The 19,521-nt window shown below is 43.7% G+C and overlaps 1 protein-coding gene across 1 annotated transcript in view; it reads left to right on the top strand.

The window, feature by feature from the left end:
• WSCD1 (WSC domain containing 1) overlaps window positions 1–19,521 on the top strand; it is a 314,800-nt gene that overhangs the window by 130,136 nt on the left and 165,143 nt on the right. Inside the window, exon 2 of the mRNA XM_077480469.1 lies at window positions 5,602–6,306. Within this exon, the coding sequence (XP_077336595.1) occupies window positions 5,883–6,306 (424 nt within the window). The 5' untranslated portion in view covers window positions 5,602–5,882. The remainder of the gene's footprint in view (window positions 1–5,601; window positions 6,307–19,521) is intronic.

Raw genomic sequence — 19,521 nt, 5'->3', positions numbered from 1 at the left:
ATCTTCTCAGATGGTAAAGCTGTCCATGCATGGACTGCACATTTGAGATCTCCCCAGAGTGGCTTAATGATAATAAGGTCAAGAGACTGAGATTGCCACTCCAGGACCTTCACTTTATTCTAATGTAGCCAATGACAGGTCGACTTGGCCTTGTGGTTTGGATCATTGTTATGTTGGAATGTACAAGTATGTCCCATGCACAGCTTCCTGGCTGATGAATGCAAATGTTCCTCCAGTATTTTTTGATACCATACTGTATTCATCTTGCCATCAATTTTGACCAAATTTCCTGTGCCTTTATAGCTCACACATCCCCAAAACATCAGCGATCCACTTCCGTGTTTCACTGTAGGAATGGTGTACCTTTTGTCATAGGCCTTGTTGACTCTCCAAATGTAGCATTTATGGTTGTGGCCAATAAGCTCAATTTTGATCTCATCACTCCAAATTAGTTTGTGACAGAAGGTTTGAGGCTTGTCTCTGTGCTGTTTGGCGTATTGTAAGTGGAAAACTTTGTGGCATTTGTGTAGTAATGTCTTTCTTCTGGCGACTCGACCACGCAGCCCATCTTTCTTCAAGTGCCTCTTTAGTGTGCATCTTGAAACAGCCACAACACATGTTTTCAGAGAGTCCTGTATTTCATCGGAAGTCATTTGTGGGTTTATCTTTGCATGCCAAACAATTTTCCTGGCAGCTGTGGCTGAAATTTTAGTTTGTCTACCTGAACAGAACCCCTCATTTTCCACTTTTTGCTTAGAGTTTGAACACTGCTGATTGGCATTCTCAATTCCTTGGATATAATTTTTTATGCCTTTCCTGTTTTATACAGTCCAACTACCTTTTCCCGCAGATCCTTTGACAATTCTTTTGCTTTCCCCATTCCCTGTGGCTTTCCTCATGACTCAGAATCCAGAAACGTCAGTGCAGCACTGGATGAGAGATGCAAGGATGTGTCAGGAGTCCAGAAACTCATTGACCTTTTTTACACACACTAATTACAAGCAAACAGGAAACTAAGATTAATCTGTACCAGAATGATGGGAAGAGAAAGGTGTGGAGAAGGCTTGGCACAGCTCATGATCCAAAGCACACAACGTCATCTGTAAAACATGGTGGAGGCAGTGTGATGACATGGACATGTTTATTGATGATGTGACAGAAGACAGAAGCAGCCGGATTTATTCTGCAGTGTTTAGAGATATAGGTGGTAATTTACTAAAGAAAAATCCACTTTGCACTGCTAGAAGTAAAGTCGCTGTAGATCCATGGAGGACATGCAAGGAAAATAAACAACAGCATTTTAGCTTGCATATGGTTGGATGATAAAATCAGTAGAGCTTCCACTAATTTCAGATCTACCCCTTAGATTTAGAGCAACTGCACTTGCAGTGCAGCAAAGTTGATTGGGTGCCAATTCACAGTACAGATAGACAAGGATCCAAAACACAATGCAAAAGCAACCCAGGAGTTTTTGAAGGAAAAGAAGTGGAATATTCTGCAATGGCTGAGTCAATCATCTGATCTCAACCCAATTGAGCGTGCATTTCACTTGCCGAAGGCCAAACTAAAGGCAGAAAGACCCACAAACCAAGAACAAATGAAGACAGCTGCAGTTAGAGTGCAGCAAAGGGCAAAGCATCAGAAAGGAGGAAACACAGTCTTTGGGTTCCAGACTTCAAGCACTAATTTCCAGTAAAGGATTCTCAATAAAATATTAAAAATTAACATTTTATTTATGATTATATTTGTTTGTCCAATTACATTTGAGCCTCTCAAAATGGGAGGAATGTGTATAAAAATGGTTGCAGTTCTTAAAATTTGTACTTTATGTTCTACCCCTTGAATCAAAGTCTGCGCTTCAAAAGTCTGAAAGTCGGCACTTCAAATTCATTTGGATTGTTTTGTTTTAATTTTATTCTGGTGGCATACAGAGCCAAAAATATGAAAATATGTATGGACCTAACAACCTAACTGTACATATATATATATATATATATATATATATATATATATATATATATATATATATATATATATATATATATATATATATATATATATATATATATATATATATACACACATATGATGAGTGGTGCACAGTGAACACTTTTTGTTGTAAATACCAGTGCCTCTCTGGGATAGAAATATCTCCCTTTCACCCTCCCTTCCACCTCCATCTAACTGATCACTATGGTAAAAAAAAATCTACCTAAATGTCCCTTTTTAACTTGCCTAAAGCTGCCATCACTTAACACTACTGGCTTCAGTCTCCTCCTCTTCTGCTTACTACCTTGTAGGGTCCTTCTTTGGGTTTCCACATCACTACCTGTGACATGTGAACACTTCCTATTTAACCACCTCCCTACTGCCCATTGTCATATGACATCCGCAGGTACACTCTGTCCCTCCAGGCGGGGGTCATATGATGTCCTTGGCTTCCCAACGGTATAGGGGGCCAGAGGCACCCGCAATTACTGGTGACAGAACAGGAACGTTGATCTGTGTGTGCAAACACACAGATCCACATCCTGTCAAGGGAAAGGAGACCGATTGTGTGTTCCTAGTATACAGGAACACCGATCAGTCTCCTCCCCTTGTCAGTCTTCTCCCCCCCACAGTTAGAATCACTCCCTAGGTAACACATTTAACCCCTTTATCGCCCCCTAGTGTTAACTCCTTCCCTGCCAGTGACATGTATACAGTAATCAGTGCATATTTATAGCACTGATTGCTGTATAATTGTCAATCGTTCCAAAAATGTGTCAAAAGTGTCCCAAAATAGTGTCTGCCGCAATGTCTCAGTCACTATAAAAATCGCAGATCGCCGCCATTACTAGTAATAAAAATAATAATAAAAATGCCATAAATCTATCCCGTATTTTGTAGGTGCTATAACTTTTGTGCAAACTAATCTATATACGCTTATTGCAATTTTTTTTACCAAAAATATGTAGAAGAATACATATCGGCCTAAACTGAACACCAATGTATTTTTTTTTTTTTTTTTTTAATTGGGAATAATTATTATAGCAAAAAGTAAAAAATATTGTGTTTTTTTTCAAAATTGTTGCTCTTTTTTTGTTTATAGCGCAAAAAATTAAAACCGCAGAGGTGATCAAATACCATCAAAAGAAAGCTCTATTTGTGGGGAAAAAAATGATAAAACGTAATTTGGGTACAGTGTGTGCATCACCGCACAATTGTCATTGAAAATGTTACAGCGCTGAAAGCTGAAAATTGGCCTGGACAGGAAGGGAGTGAAAATGCCCTGTATTGAAGTGGTTAATGGCTCTCAGTGGGGACCTCATAGGAAAGATACGAGGATGATGTCATTGCAGTAGGACAGCAGGAACTGGTGGCCTTGGGGCACACTAGCATTGCTTGATCTGGGATCTACCACACCGGAACCAATGGCAGTGAGGGACTTGGACTGGGGACTTAGGTCAGAATGCTAGAATGAAAAAAGTATTATGCCGTATATAAAGACTAAGTTCACTTTTAGGACCTAGTCCACCTGTTTGTAGAGTAGAACGTGTAACATGTTCCAGCATCTGCAGCTCTCCCTCTATTTTTTCCTTTTGCATGTAATTGGATATTCTTGGCGCGAGTTTTTACCATGTTTCACCATGTTCTCTAAGGTAAGGGAAAATGCCCTTGAAAAACGTGAATGCCCTTGCAAATTGACCAGCCTGCTTGCCTTTAGTAAAACCAACCACTTAGAAGAGACTTGCATTTCAGAAAAGTCAGAATTTCTGATCTATATACATGTTCCAGGTCACTGACTTAACCACTTGCTTACTGGGCACTTAAACCCCCCTCAGTCCCAGACCAATTTTCAGCTTTCAGCGCTGATGCACTTTGAGTGACAATTGCGCGGTCATACAACACTGTACCCAAATGAAATTTTTATCATTTTTTTCCCACAAACAGAGCTTTCTTTTGGTGGTATTTAGTTACAGCTGGGAGTTTTATTTTTTGCTAAACAAACAAAAAAAGATGCAAAAAAAAAAAAAAAAAAAATCATGTTTTAATAGTTTGTTATAAAATTTTGCAAACGGGTCATTTTTCTCCTTCATTGAAGTGCGCTGATTAGGCGGCACTGATAGGCTGCATTGGTGGGCACTGATGGGCTGCATTGGTGGGCACTGATGGGCTGCATTGGTGGGCACTGATAGGCTGCACTGGTGGGCACTGATAGGCATAGTTAAGGCGGCACTAATAGGCACAGATAAGGCGGCACCGATGGGCACAGATAAGGCGGCACTGATGGGCAAAGATGGGCACAGATAAGATGGCACGGATGGGTGGCACGGATAAGTGGCACGGATGGGTGGCACGGATGGGCACTGATAGGTACCACAGATAGATGGGACTGATGGGCACTGATAGGTGGCTCTGATAGGTGGCACTGCTGGGCACTGATGGGCGGCACTGCTGGGCACTGATGGGCGGCACTGCTGGGCACTGATGGGCGGCACTGGGGTGCAGCACCTTTGAGGCAGATTTTGGGTGGCACTGTGGGTGGCACTGTTGGCACTGCTGGGTGGCACTGTGGGCACTGCTGGGTGGCACTGTGGGCACTATGGGCACTGCTGGGTGGCACTGACAGGGGGGCACTTACTTTATTTCAGGATGGCACTGCGGGTGGCAGGTGGGCACTGGCAGGGGGCAGGTGTCCGCTGGATATGCTGGCCGTGATCGGGACTGATGTCCCGAACACGGCCGCCGGCGATCGGCTTTTTTTTTTTCTCCTCGCGCTGTCAGCGCGAGGAGGAATACTAGCCGATTACCGGCTCCGTTTTATCACATGATCAGCTGTCATTGGCTGACAGCTGATCACGTGATAAGGGGTCGGGATCGACCCCTTACACGGATCGGTGATCAGGCGAGTCTCACGGACTCGCCGATCACAGAGCGCGCCGCGCGCGCCCCTCAGGGGGCGCGCAGGCCGCTCGTAACCGGGACGACGTCAATAGACGTCGTCCCGGCAATCTAGGTCCGCGCTAATGCCGTCATTCGGCAATAGCGCGGTACCCAAGTGGTTAAACTATTGAAAGTAGATGGTCAGCGTAAGGATACGGGTACACCAAAAGAAGAACCGTACTTAAATCTCATTTACGCGCTGACTCTAATCTTTTCTCAGTTACATAGCTATGAATATTCTGCATCTTACACACGCCCATGAGTTTTGGATGTATGACTTTATTTCCACATTATCATTTTTGTGTCCTATAGAGAAGTAGTGAAGTTGTGACTAGAGGGTGGTACCAAAGTACGGGGGGGGGGGGGCAAGGCATCTAAAACAATCAAAAGTGTCAGATACCTGTTGTCATATCTCTGTTTTTATAAAAAAATAATTTAGAGTTGCCAACCACCAAATAGGTAGTCTTTTTCTTTCCCAGGCTGATCACTTTAACTTTCCAACATATAACAAAAACAGGAAATTAATGTGTGTGTTGACCATTTAGTGTGACTTGCGGTTATAAGAGTTTTGCTGTAATAGAAATTTTAGTTTATAAATTTGTCTTTTTTATTCCATAGATTTGAACACAAATGTAGCTAAATGTAAACCAATCAATACATTTATTTATTTTTCAGGGTCTATGTAACAGAGGAAACATCCTAAAACATCTCAGATAATGGAGCGAATATTGTCAAGCCTTTTACTGGATTTACAGAGAAGATGTTATACATAACTAGAATGTCGTCATGCCACATGGGAACTTGAAGGGACATGAATTAATTTTCCAGAAACATGTTTCAGTTGAAACTTACATTTTATAATTTCAGTTGACAGGACAACCAATCAGTGTAATTTTGTTTTTTTTTTGTTTTGTTTTTTGTTTGATTTTCTTTTTAAAGTTTTTTGTAGAGGGGGCATGGCCAAACCTTTTTTTAGTCTACAGAAATTTCTAAGGCGGGCTCAGTTTTTTCTCTTTTTTCTAACCGTTGCTTACTTAATGGCTGGAAGTTTGTTGCTTCTGCAAAGGTCTTATTTGGTCATCCAACAAAACAGGGGAACAGCCTGGTCTCAGGGCTCTTCAGTTGACAGCTTGACTCCAGTGGATCAAAGGATCTTTCAATCCACATACTGGAACACTAATGGATTTATGGCTGGAAACCTTAAAAGCAAGTCATTGACTAATTCAAGACATACTTTGCTTGATCAGCCACTTTGGCATATATCCCGAAACTCAGAGTTAAGGCAACTCAGAAGAAGATGGTTCCACAATTTTGTAAATGACAGAGAACAAAGTCAAGGCACAGTATCGAAATTACAAAAGCACACAGTTGTAAATAAAGGTAGGTACCCTTGTTTAACTACACATAATAACTCCCTCTGTCTTACGTACATGCATTTTATTTTAAATTGTTTTGATTTTGACGATATAAAATTGAATTCAAATCTGGAATTTTGAGTTAAAAATGCAGATCGCATTACAAGTACATAAATATGGAGTTAAACTATTGTGTGGTGCCCTTTTTCTTAGAGTGATATGCTGTTAGACAGTGATTCTCAACCAGGGTTCCATGGAACCCTAGGGTTCCTCCAGGGGTTGTTAGGGGTTCCTTCTGCATTGGGCAATTCCTGCCTCTCAAAGTTCCCACTGACACCATTGATCTTTTTAGCTCTCTGTAAGGAGGTAATTCTTACCAATGACCACAAGTGTAAGGACCATTCTTCCCACTGACCATCACACCAATTTATTATGAGTTGTAGATTTCTAATTTTTAGTAGGGGTTCCCTGAGACTAGAGAACTATTTCAAGGGTTCCTCTGTGTTGAAAAGGTTGAGAAAGGCTGTTGTTAAATCTTAAGATTGTTGATAGTGTACAACATGAAATAAATTCCATGTTTGAAGATGTAAAAGCATAGTTGCTGTGAATTATTTTCTCTCTAGGAGGTGAAGACCAAAAGGGGTAAACAGCAGGGCTAGAACTGACTGAGATGTCCTGTCCTTTTTTCTTTACTTGATACATTCTGTAGGTGCAACACCTAAAGGGCATACATTACAGTATATCCATCAAAGGATTTGTATATATGTCCATCTAGTCCTGCTCTGCCAAACAGCACAGCTCCATCTTTCAGAGTGGAAGACCTGATTTTTATCTGCTGCAGTCGAGTAACACATACAGGTCTTGTCCCTTCCCCAGCTTTTGATTGGACAATGATGAAAACACAGCAGACTGGTGAGATTTTCTTTCTGTTAGCACATGAGCACAGTTGTCACAACTCACTGTTCCTTGAGCAACTTCTTCCTCTTCCAAATCGTTGTTCTGTTGTACAGGGCCTACAAGAAGGCAATGCCAAGGCATATCCAGGTACTTACACTGCCTGTATTAAAAAAAAATGACAATTGACGATGCATTTATAATATGCATAGAAAAAGTATTGCTTCTGTATACAGTGCAGGAGTTGTGAATATGTTCCTTGCTTCTTACCATTGGTGTATTTTGATAAGGTTATAATTTTTTTTTTTTTTAAGCAAAATGAAAATATATCTATAGTTAAAGGTAGTCTAAGATGATGTGACAATTCTGCTCACTAACCCCCAGAAAGGTTCCAGTTCTGCCTAACAGTCCATGTGTGTTTGGAAACAGTGCATTGTGATTAAAAATGATTTAAACAATTGTATGATTTAGGTTTTACAGGGAAAATTAACGAATGACCAGGACTGCACTGTATTCGCTTGCCAACAGCTTTAGCAGTAATACTCAATGAAGATATATAATGATTAACATATAAATAGTAAAATAAACCTATTTTTCACTACATTAACAATAAAAAAATCTGTTTTTCTTTGATGTACAAAACTTGCAACCATTCACAGAATTTATGTGAACCATTACGAATATTAAAACGATGGATTGTAAAACTGTTATCAGTTTATATCAATTCGAGCCCCATTTACTTTTTTAAAGCAATGTTGCTATGGTCCATTTGAAATATTTGTTAAAAATGACATTTTTACCATATTCACTTTGTTAAAGTGTCATTTCAATGCTCTGTTGTATTGTTAGATACATTTCTTTTCTCTCATGGAAATATATTTTGTTGCCATTTATGATTTCCTTTTTCCAGCTATAAGCCATCAAGCTAAATTTGGATCTTTCTTTTTGGATGTTTTACTTGGTCTGAATTGTTGGTATGAGTACAGTACATAGGTGTTGGGTTGAAGGTGCTTTACTGAAGGTTTAGCAGATAAAATAGCCAACAGGGTCAGCGGTGTTAGCTGACTTACCCACTAGCTTGTTGTTGTTTCTGTGCTCTTTCTATCTGAAATTCCAGGTGCTGCACTTCCTACCCCCACCTTGAAATACTTGCACATTCTGAAAGACTTACCTTTAAAGTAAGCCCCCCAGCGGCTCACTGTCATGGATGGACAGGGCTTCCATCTTCACCCAGTATTCCTTCCAGGTTCAGGGGCTCCGGCTGTTTGAATTGCCATGTCTTAACAATAGACGTCGTCCCAGCAAAGGAGGTCCGCGCTGTAGCCGTCATTTGGCTATAGCGCGGATCTCTACTGGTTAAAGCTACTTTGATTGATAAAAGACACTCAAACATTTTAAGATTGTGTTTACAAGCAACATCAGCTGATGTGAACTATACCTCGCTAAAAGAAGCTCTCTGTGCACGAGCGGCCTGCGCTCCCCCTAAGGGGCGCGCGCGGCGCGCTCTGTGATCGGCGAGTCTATGAGACTCGCCTGATCACGGATCCGAGCAAGGGGTCGATCCCGAGCCCTTACCACGTGATCAGCTGTCAGCCAATGACAGCTGATCATGTGATACAACGGAGCCGGTAACCGGCTATTATTCCTCCTCGCGCTGACAGCGCGAGGAGAAAAAAAAAGAGCCGATGCCAGTGCCCACCTGCCCCCTGCCAGTGCCACCTCATTAATAAATAAGTGCCCCCCATCAGTGCCACCCAGCAGTGCCCATAGTGCTGTCTCGTAGTTGAATCTGAGCATGCGTAATTTTTGCCGTGTTGGAATTGCATACACACGATCGGAATTACCGATAGAAAGTTTTTCCGGCAGGAAAATTGAGAACATGCTATCAATTTTTGGCTGGCGAAAATTCGGACAGCTAAATTCCGATGGAGCATACACACGGTCGCATTTTCCGATGAAAAGCTCTCATCGGTCTTTTTCTGGCTGGAATTCCAATCGTGTGTACACGGCATCAGTTACAGTGACGCAGTGCCGAATTGCAAAAAATGGCCCGGTCATTCAACAGCCAAATCTTCCGGGGCTGAAGTGGTTAAAGAGTGTGTTTAATAAAGACACAAGAAATTAGAAATGTGAGTGTTATCTGCTTAAGCACATTGTGTTTGTCCATTGTTTTGCCTATTACACACTACAAGTTTTCTTTTTCTTTTTTTTAATGAAAAAAAAAACCTGACAGCTCAGGTCGAAGCCCCTACACTAACAAACCACTGTTAATACAGTGATCTCCCCTGATGTGCTAATGTGTTCTGATAAGGGGATGGTCCTCTTGCCAGAACACTCCAATCAGCGCTCTCAGGCATTGGCTGAGAGCACTAACCAGGAGTCGGTCGGCAGACCTTTTTCGGTCATGACCCGTTCACCCAAGCCGAAAGTTGGATGGTTTTTATTGAACCAGCCGATGCTGCCCGACATTTGGCCTGTGTGTACTAGACTTTAGTTGAGAATCAGATAATCTAATATGGCATATTACTCCAGTTAATTCCAAGGGGTTCACATGCTTTTCTGCCACAATATAGTGCAAAATATCACGGTTTCCTTAACAAATATTTCTTCTACAGATCACTATAGCAAACAATAACCATTCATGTTCCATTTCTAGCCTTGAAAAGTGACCTACTGTATTCTACTTGTGCACATTTTGTGCATTGACATAGCACAGTCTAGAATTCAACAGCCAGTCCTTTTATTTGTGAAAAATAAATATCATCTTACAATTTGCTAAATCGTTTTTAATATAATTTTTATCACACATACTGTACATTTTCTACAAGACCTGCCTTGGAATATCCTTTCATGCTATATATATTTCAACAAAACAGAATAAAAGCTCAGCTAAACAACATTTTGTTGTCCTTGAACCACTGTGATTAGGATTTACTGATCCATCACTATAGTGATCATTACTTTATTTAGCACAGCATGCTATTGCTGTTTTGTTATGTAGATTCATGCAAATGTATGAATTACAGAAAAAAACTGCTAAATTTTAACTATTCCAGTCATTGCGCTACTGTCTTTTAAGTGTAATTATTGCAGATTGCAAAGATACAGTATCACCCAGGTAGAAAAAAAATGCAAACGATATAATGTGATTAACCACTTCAGCCCCGGAATTTACCCCCTTAATGTCCAGGCCATTTTTGCGATACGGCACTGCATTTCTTTAACTGACAATTGCGCGGGCATGCAACGCTGTACCCAAATAAAATTGATGTCCTTTTTCCCCCCACAAGTAGAGCTTTCTTTTGGTGGTATTTGATCACCTCTTCGTTTTTTTTTTTTTTGTTTTTTTTTTCACTATAAACAAAAGCAGACTGACAATTTTGAAAACAATATTTTTACTTTCTGCTATAATACATATCCAAAAAAAAAAATCCCAAGAAGCATAGATTGATTTTATTTTTTTATTGTTTTTACTGGTAATGGCAGCGATCTGCGATTTTTAGCGGGACTGCAACATTGCATCGGACAAATCTGACCCTAAGTGACACTTTTTGGTGACCAATGGCACCAATGTAGTGATCAGTGCTAAAAAAAATGCACTGATCACTGTATAAATGATGCTGGCAGGGAATGGGTTAACTACAGGGGCAATCAAAGGGTTAAATGTGTTCCCTCCTAACTGTGTGGAAGTACTGACAGAAAGAACACAGAGATCGCTGTTCCTGATTACTAGGAACTAACGATCTCCATGTTCTACCCTGTCAGAACAGGGACCTACCTAGTTTACATTACATTAGATTCCTGTTGTCACGGTCGGGAGTGAGGCCGAAATGCTGAGAGGGCTCCCCTTGCGGCCGAGCGCAGCACAACCCTGAAGTTGACACAGGGATGCAGTGCCCACAGTAGCACAGGTTGCCAGGTAGCAGCAGCAGAGGTCAAGTACTGGGTAAGTAAGTCCGGGTGGCAACTGTGCAAGGAAATCCGAGAGTAGGCAGCGGAAGTCTAGAGAATGGTCAAATACAGGCCGGGATCAGGTGCAGGAAGCAGATCAGGAACGTCGGGTACAAGCCAGGAGTCAGAGCCAGGAGGATAACAGGAACAGGTCAAGCAAGCCGGGTCGGTACACTGGAGGTCGGATAACAGGAAGCACGGGTTCAGGTTCAGGTTCACGGGAGAGCTGACGATAATCCAGCAATGCGAGACTGTCAGGCGGTCGTTTAAATGGGCGAGATGACCGGGTCACGTCGTGAACGCGTCGGAGCGATCGTACGTCTACGTCGAGTACGTTGTGTATTCGTGGCATCCCCGCGTACGCACGCCCGGTTAGACGTAGCGTCGGTCGTTCGTCTAGAAACTACTCTGCGTTTACGTAGGCGCTGACGCGCGCTAACACGAACGTACCTCGTGAGATTGCGGCTATTTCCCTGACAGTGCCTCCCCCCAAGGGGCAGCCTCCGGATGCCCAACCGAGCCCATTTCTCAGGATACCGGCTGCGGAACCTGTGTAAAAGTTTAGGAGCATGTACATGATTGGCAGGCTCCCACGAGTTCTCCTCAGCAGAATACCCCTTCCATTTAATTAAAAACTGGATGGTCCTACCTCTCCGACGACAGTCGAGAATGGATTCGACTTCATACTCGGTTTCTTCACCAACCTGAACTGGAGGCGGGGGCACTTCTTCTCTTCCTGAAAATGGACTAAAGGTAACAGGTTTAAGGAGGGAGACATGAAATATAGGATGAATTTTAAATGATTCAGGCAGAACAAGTTCAAAGGCTACGGGATTAATCTCCCGTTTGATCTCAAAAGGACCCAGAAATTTAGGTCCCAGCTTCCGGGAGGGACAAGGTAGTTTTAGATTTGCTGCTGAAAGCCACACCTTATCCCCTGTCTTGAAGGTGGGGTTGACTCTCTTCCTCCTATCATACTGCTTCTTGTATTCCTCCTGGGCCCTTCTCATGGTGTCTTGAAGTACTTGATAGTTAGAGTGAATGAAATTTACTCTGTCCTGGACTGCCGGGACAGATGATTCAGGAATGGTGTTAGGCAGGAATGAAGGGTGGAATCCATAGTTTGCCCAGAAGGGTGACTGGTTGGTGGAGGCGTGCACAGAATTATTGTAAGCAAATTCTGCACACGGTAACAAGGAAACCCAATCATCCTGGGAGAAAGAGCAGAAGCATCGCAGGTATTGTTCCAAAGTTTGATTGGTCCTTTCGGGTTTGTCCATTACTCTGTGGATGATAGGCAGAAGACAAACATATTTTAATTGAGAGTAATTTACATAGTTCTTTCCAAAATTTGGAGGTGAATTGTACCCCTCTGTCCGATACAATGCTATCAGGTACCCCATGTAACCGGACAATTTCTCTTATAAAAGTCTTTGCCGTATCTAGGGCAGAGGGGGTCCCTTTTAGCGGCAAGAAATGCGCCATCTTGGATAGGCGGTCTACGACCACCAAGATGGCCGTAAACCCTTCAGAGGGAGGTAGTTCCACGATAAAATCCATGGAAATTTCCTTCCATGGTTTCTCCGGAACTGGCAGTGGCCTTAACAGACCCCAGGGTCTGGTGTTAGATCCCTTGCTGCGCTGGCAGATGGTGCAGGAATCTACGTAAACCTTACAGTCCGCCCTTAAAGTAGGCCACCATAGGGACCGCCGTACAAGGTCCGTCGTCTTCCGTACTCCAAAGTGGCCTGCAAGTTGGTGGTCATGGAAGGTCTTCAACACTAGTAACCTGGCTTGCTGGGGAACAAAAATCTTGTCCTGGCGCCATAGAAGCCCTCCTTGGCTTCTCAGGGAGGAAACTTCGGTCTCCGTACACTGCCTAGTAGCCAGTTCGATAGAAGACCTTAGGTCTGGTTGTATTAACAGGAAATTTTGGGGAGACAAAATTGTACTGGGTGGGGCTCCTTCTGGGGTATCAGGAAACATCCTAGATAAAGCATCCGCTTTGCTGTTCTTAGATCCTGGGCGGTAGGTGATATGAAAATTGAATCTTGAAAAGAACAAAGCCCATCGGGCTTGTCGGGGTCTCAAACGTTTGGCCGTACGGAGATACTCCAAGTTTTTATGGTCCGTAAAAATTAGAATGGGATGAGCGGCACCTTCCAGGAGGTACCTCCATTCTTCCAGAGCGGTTTTGATCGCAAGAAGTTCCCGGTCCCCTACATCATAGTTCTTCTCTGGAGGACTCATCTTCCGGGAGAAAAAGGCTACAGGATGTAGTAAAGCTTTGGGACCTTGACGTTGGGATAGGATCGCCCCGGTGGCCACCTCCGAGGCATCAACTTCTAGCACAAAGGGCAAGGCGGGATCTGGATGCTGCAGGATGGGTGCAGAGGTAAAAAGGATCTTGAGCTGGTCAAAGGCGGACTGAGCTGTTGGGGACCAGTGGAACTTGGTGTGCTGGCGAGTGGTCAGGGTGATGGGGGCTACAATGGTGGAGAAACCCCGTATGAATCTTCGGTAGAAGTTTGCGAACCCGATGAACCTCTGTACACCCTTTTTGTCAGAAGGAGCGGGCCAATCCAGGATAGATCTCACCTTCTGCGGGTCCATGGCAATTCCACCTGTGGTAATAATGAGTCCCAAGAAATGGATAGATTCTTTCTCAAAGTCACACTTCTCAGCTTTGGCATATAACCCGTGAGTTCTAAGAATACATAGTACTTTCTTAACATGTACCCTGTGAAGTTCTAGTGAGGTTGAAAAAATCAGAATGTCGTCAAGGTAGGCGACAACAAAGTGGTCAAGATGCTCCCGAAAGATATCATTGATGAAATGCTGAAAGGTTGCCGGGGCATTACATAATCCAAAGGGCATGACCAAATATTCAAAGTGACCAAATCTTGTTCTGAAGGCGGTCTTCCACTCGTCCCCTTCCCGGATACGGACAAGATTATAAGCCCCACGTAGGTCGAGTTTCGTAAAGATACGTGAGGTATGGAACCTCTGGAGGAGTTCAGGGATAAGCGGAAGAGGATAGCGGTTTTTGAGGGTAATATTGTTTAATTCCCGATAGTCCACACATGGTCTTAGGGTCTTATCTTTTTTCTCCACAAAGAAGATACCTGCTCCGGCAGGGGATGAAGAGGGACGAATGAATCCTTTGGCCAGGTTTTCGTCAATGTATTGTCTGAGAGCCTCCAGTTCAGTCTCCGAAAGGGGGAATATCCGACCAAAAGGGATGGAGGCCCCAGGTAATAATTCAATGGGGCAGTCATAGGGGCGGTGTGGAGGTAGGATATCGGCTTTCCTCTTGTCAAACACGTCTCTGAATTCCTGGTAGACTGTTGGTATGTGAGGAGCCGGACTGGGTACAGGTTGGACAGTCAGACAACTGGGCAGGTTGCGGGGGACGGAATCTAGGCAGTGCTGCTGGCAATAGGCAGATGAGAAGGAAACCACCCTTGAGGGCCAATCGATCTGGGGGTTGTGAGCCTGTAACCAAGGGATCCCTAGGATAACGGGGAACATCGGGGAGCTCAGTACGTCAAATTTAAGGAATTCCCGGTGACCCGAATCGGTGAGCGTCAGGATGGGACTAGTTTCCTTGGTGACATGACCAGAACTAGGCAAGGAGCCATCGGCCAAACGGACGGTCAGTCTCTGTTCCTTGAGGTTCAATGGGAGAGCCAGACTCTGAGCCAAGGTTAAGTCCATGAAGCAACTACAGGCTCCAGAATCGATAATTGCTTGTAGAGGGACTCTGCTGCCTGCCACCATCAATGTGACTGGAAGAGTGATGTGAGCAGAAGCTGACTTTGCTATTTGAAGATGAGATGGGGTGCCTGGGACTGGTTTACTCGGCCTTGTGGGGCAGTTGTTAATGAAATGTCCCGACTTCCCACAGTAAAAACAAAGGTGTGCCTGACGGCGAAGAAGTCTCTCTTCGTAGGTTAAAGCGGGACGGGGAATGCCCCTCAGAACGGGGCCTACTGCTGGGTGAGCTGAAGGTGGGGCCTGGATGGAGCAAGTAGTCCGAGTGCGTTCAGCCTGACGTTCCCGTAAACGCCTGTCGAGCTGGATGGCGAGTAAGATGAGGTCCTCAAGAGTAGTGGGGATCTCCAACCTGGCCAACTCGTCCTTAAGGGCTTCGGACAACCCCATACGATACTGATGTTTCAGTGCTGCTTCGTTCCAGCCGGAGTCAGAACTCCAGGTTCGGAATTCTACCGAATAGTCCTCTGCAGGTCGCTCACCCTGGCGAAGGGCGTACAAAGTTGCTTCGGCTGTAGCTGTCCGGAAAGGATCATCGTACAAGCGAGCCATGGCTTCAAAGAACAGATCCAAAGTCTCTACATAAGGGCTGCATTGCTCCAACAGGCCATGGGCCCACGTCTGGGGATCGTTCCTCAGTAATGAAATGGTGAACCCCACCTTGGTTGCTTCTGAAGAAAAGGTCTGAGGTTGCAGGGAGAAATAGAGGAAACATGAGTTCTTGAAGGATCTGAATTTCCTTCGGTCCCCCAAGAAGCGTTCCGGGGCTGGGACTCGTGGTTCTGGGGCAGCTGAGATAGTAGAAACAGGAACTTGACCAGAGAAGGTGGGTGGTTCTAGCGGGTGTTGCAGGCGTTCCTTCAGCCAATGATATCTCTCTCGGAGCTCCTGAATAGCTGGAGTAAGGGCTGAAAGTTCTTGTAAAACGGCCTCCAACGGGGAGTCGCCTCTGTCGACCTCTGACATGGCTGGATTATACTGTCACGGTCGGGAGTGAGGCCGAAATGCTGAGAGGGCTCCCCTTGCGGCCGAGCGCAGCACAACCCTGAAGTTGACACAGGGATGCAGTGCCCACAGTAGCACAGGTTGCCAGGTAGCAGCAGCAGAGGTCAAGTACTGGGTAAGTAAGTCCGGGTGGCAACTGTGCAAGGAAATCCGAGAGTAGGCAGCGGAAGTCCAGAGAATGGTCAAATACAGGCCGGGATCAGGTGCAGGAAGCAGATCAGGAACGTCGGGTACAAGCCAGGAGTCAGAGCCAGGAGGATAACAGGAACAGGTCAAGCAAGCCGGGTCGGTACACTGGAGGTCGGATAACAGGAAGCATGGGTTCAGGTTCAGGTTCACGGGAGAGCTGACGATAATCCAGCAATGCGAGACTGTCAGGCGGTCGTTTAAATGGGCGAGATGACCGGGTCACGTCGTGAACGCGTCGGAGCGATCGTACGTCTACGTCGAGTACGTTGTGTATTCGTGGCATCCCCGCGTACGCACGCCCGGTTAGACGTAGCGTCGGTCGTTCGTCTAGAAACTACTCTGCGTTTACGTAGGCGCTGACGCGCGCTAACACGAACGTACCTCGTGAGATTGCGGCTATTTCCCTGACACCTGTTCTGCCTCTCTGCGATGCAATCGTGGGTGGCCTGTGGAAATTGGGTCCACCGGACACATGCATCGGCTCTTCCTCCGTGCATGCGGCCACCCTATGTATTGCATGAAACAACATACAGGTACGTTGTTTCATGCAGTAGAGCCACCCTGCCACAGTATATATATGTGATGGGCGGTCATTAAGTGGTTAAAAATGTATTTATTTTTTAAATGTTAAAGCTAAACTCCATAGCTAAATACACAGATGATACATATACAGGAATTTAAGTCAGTTTCTAACTGCTCAGAAACACCTATCAGTGGTTTATGTTAAAGCGGAGTTCCACCCACATATATGATTTTTTTTTTTTTTTAAACAATCACTTACTATTGCAGAATGTGTATTGAACATGGTTACTTTTGTCATTAGTGCTGCATTTATTATTATTGTATTAAAAAAGTACCATTGATTCAGCTTTCTTTGGAATTTCCATCTTACTTGTGGGCAGGCAAAGCCAACAAGCATAATAGCCTATTCTTGGACATGCGCAGTAAAAGCACTTAGCGGTGCAAGAAACTTCACAGGTTGCCAAATACTGCTATTCTAGCCATTGGCGCTGCCTAACTACTCCTGGGAAATTATGACACACATTTCTCAGGAGCACTAGCGCCGAGGGAAATTACGTCAGGCGCCATGGAGAGGAAGGGGGCAGATTACAGGGAACCACATAGCAACAGGCTTTTATTTCCTACAGGCTGAAAGAGCTCATTGTTCTTGGTTGGCTGTCCATCCACATTTTTACAATTTTGCTTCCGTAAAAACAGTCTCACTTTAGAAACACTGTGAAGTGATATAACACCACCTTACATCCTCCTTATACAAATAAATTACACAAATGACATGTGAACAGGTGAATCCAAGCCTAAGATGCAAATCATACAAATTCCAATTGCCCTCCTAGTAGAGGGAGTTCAGCCGTATGCATGCATATGTTGACAAAGCAGTATTTGCTAAGCAAATTGACCTGAAAAGGTATGTGACGAAACAGGCACGGAGAGAAACATTTTGTGAGATGCGTGAAGCGAGAATGTAGAAACCCTAAATTCTTGTTAATGATTGTAGGATTATGTTAATGCTATTGTAGCACTACCATAAGGGCACTTTCACACTGGGATGGGGGCGTCGGCGATAAAGCGCCGCTATTTTTAGTGGCGATTTGCTGTCGTTTTAGCAGCACTTTTAGGCCGCTAGCGGGGCACTTTTAACCAATTGCCCCCCGTGTAGCTTTACAGGTGCTTTGGCGGCACTGCCTATTGATTTGAATGGGCAGAGGTGCGTATACATCGCTCCCAAAGCGCCCCAAAGATGCTGCTTGCAGGACTTTTTTTAATGCACTGGTGAGCCGTGATGCATGCAGGAGTAACGGCCACGGCATGGAGCTCTGAAGGGATGGCACGGCTGAATGTAGTGTGAATATCTCCTAAACTGTGCAAATATAGGAGATATTCACTGTACCTACCTTATAGGTTTCCTGTAGGTGCAAGTTATAAAACAGGCTTTACTGTCACTTTAATGCATTCACTGCATTAAGGTAAAAAAAACCTAATAGCAGCGCTCCTCATGCCCTTCCTATACACTTATCTAAGTCCTGTATCGATCCAGCTCTGTGTCTGTCTGCAGCTCTTCTCTCCCCTGTCTCACAGGCTTGGCTGAGAGCAGGGAGAGCCATTGGCTTCTGCTGCTGTCAGTCAAATCATGCGAAGAGAAAGCGAGGAGCGAGGCCAAAATGTGTGGTATGTGTCTTGTGACACACACAGCCCAACTTGGGAGTGAGCCTGAACATCTGCTTGCTATGAGGGTAGACACAGAAAAGGAGAAGCAGACAGCACCAGCGTGGGACATCAGAAAAGGAGGTTTGGGTCTGCTTCATGCACAGAGTAAGCAAGTATAACATGTCTGTTATTTTAATAATATATAAAAAAATAACCTTTACAACCACTTTAATTTCTTCAAATAAAGAGTCAAAAATGAGCGTTATAGCAGCAGATATGCATATACATATGTCAAAGTGAAGACTTTGGTATATGTAAAATACAGTACATCTAGAAAGTATTCACAGCGCTCCACTTTTTCCACATTTTCTTATGCTACAATCTTCTTCCAAAATTGATTAAATTAATTGTTTTCCTCAAAATTCTACAAACTGACAATGTGAAAGAAGTTTGTTTGAAATCTTTGCAAATTTATTAAAAGTAAAACAACTAAAAAAATCCCATGTACATCAGTATTCACAGCCTTTACCATGACACTCAAAATTTAGCTCAGGTGCATCCTGTTTCCACTGATCTTCACCCCAAAAACACCATACCAACAGTGAGGTTTGGAGGTGGGAACACTATGGTGTGGGGCTGTTTTTCAGCATACAGTACTGCCAAACTTCATATTATTGAAGGGAGGATGAGTAGAAAAATGTACCAAGACATTCTTGATAAAAATCTGCTGCCATCTACCAGGATGATGAAGATGAAACAAGGGTGGACATTTCAGCAATACAATCATCCCAAACACAAAGCCGAGGAAACTCTTAATTGGTTTCATAAAAAGAAAATAAAGCTGCTAGACTGGCCTAGCCAATCACCTGACTTGAATCTAATAGATCATCTATGGAAATAAATAAATATCAGAGTTCATACAGTACATCCAGGAAAGTATTAAAATACATCCACAGCGCTTCACTTTTTCCACATTTTGTTATGTTACAGCCTTATTCCAAAATGGATTAAATTCATTATTTTCCCCAAAATTCTACAAACAATACCCTGCAATGACAATGTGAAAGAAGTTTGTTTGAAATCTTTGCAAATTTATTAAAAAAAAATAAAATAAAAAAATCACATGAACTTAAGTACAGTGGTGTGAAAAAGTGTTTGCCCCCTTCCTCATTTCCTGTTCCTTTGCATGTTTGTCACACTTAAGTGTTTCGGAACATCAAACCAATTTAAACAATAGTCAAGGACAACACAAGTAAACACA

The sequence above is a fragment of the Lithobates pipiens genome, unplaced genomic scaffold (assembly GCF_037356315.1).
Source record: "Lithobates pipiens isolate NorthernLeopardFrog02 unplaced genomic scaffold, aLitPip1_a1.2 Scaffold_16, whole genome shotgun sequence".
NCBI classification, from domain to species: Eukaryota; Metazoa; Chordata; class Amphibia; order Anura; family Ranidae; genus Lithobates; species Lithobates pipiens.
The sequence above is the reverse complement of the archived record's forward strand: the minus strand, read 5'-3'. Positions and strand labels throughout refer to the sequence as shown.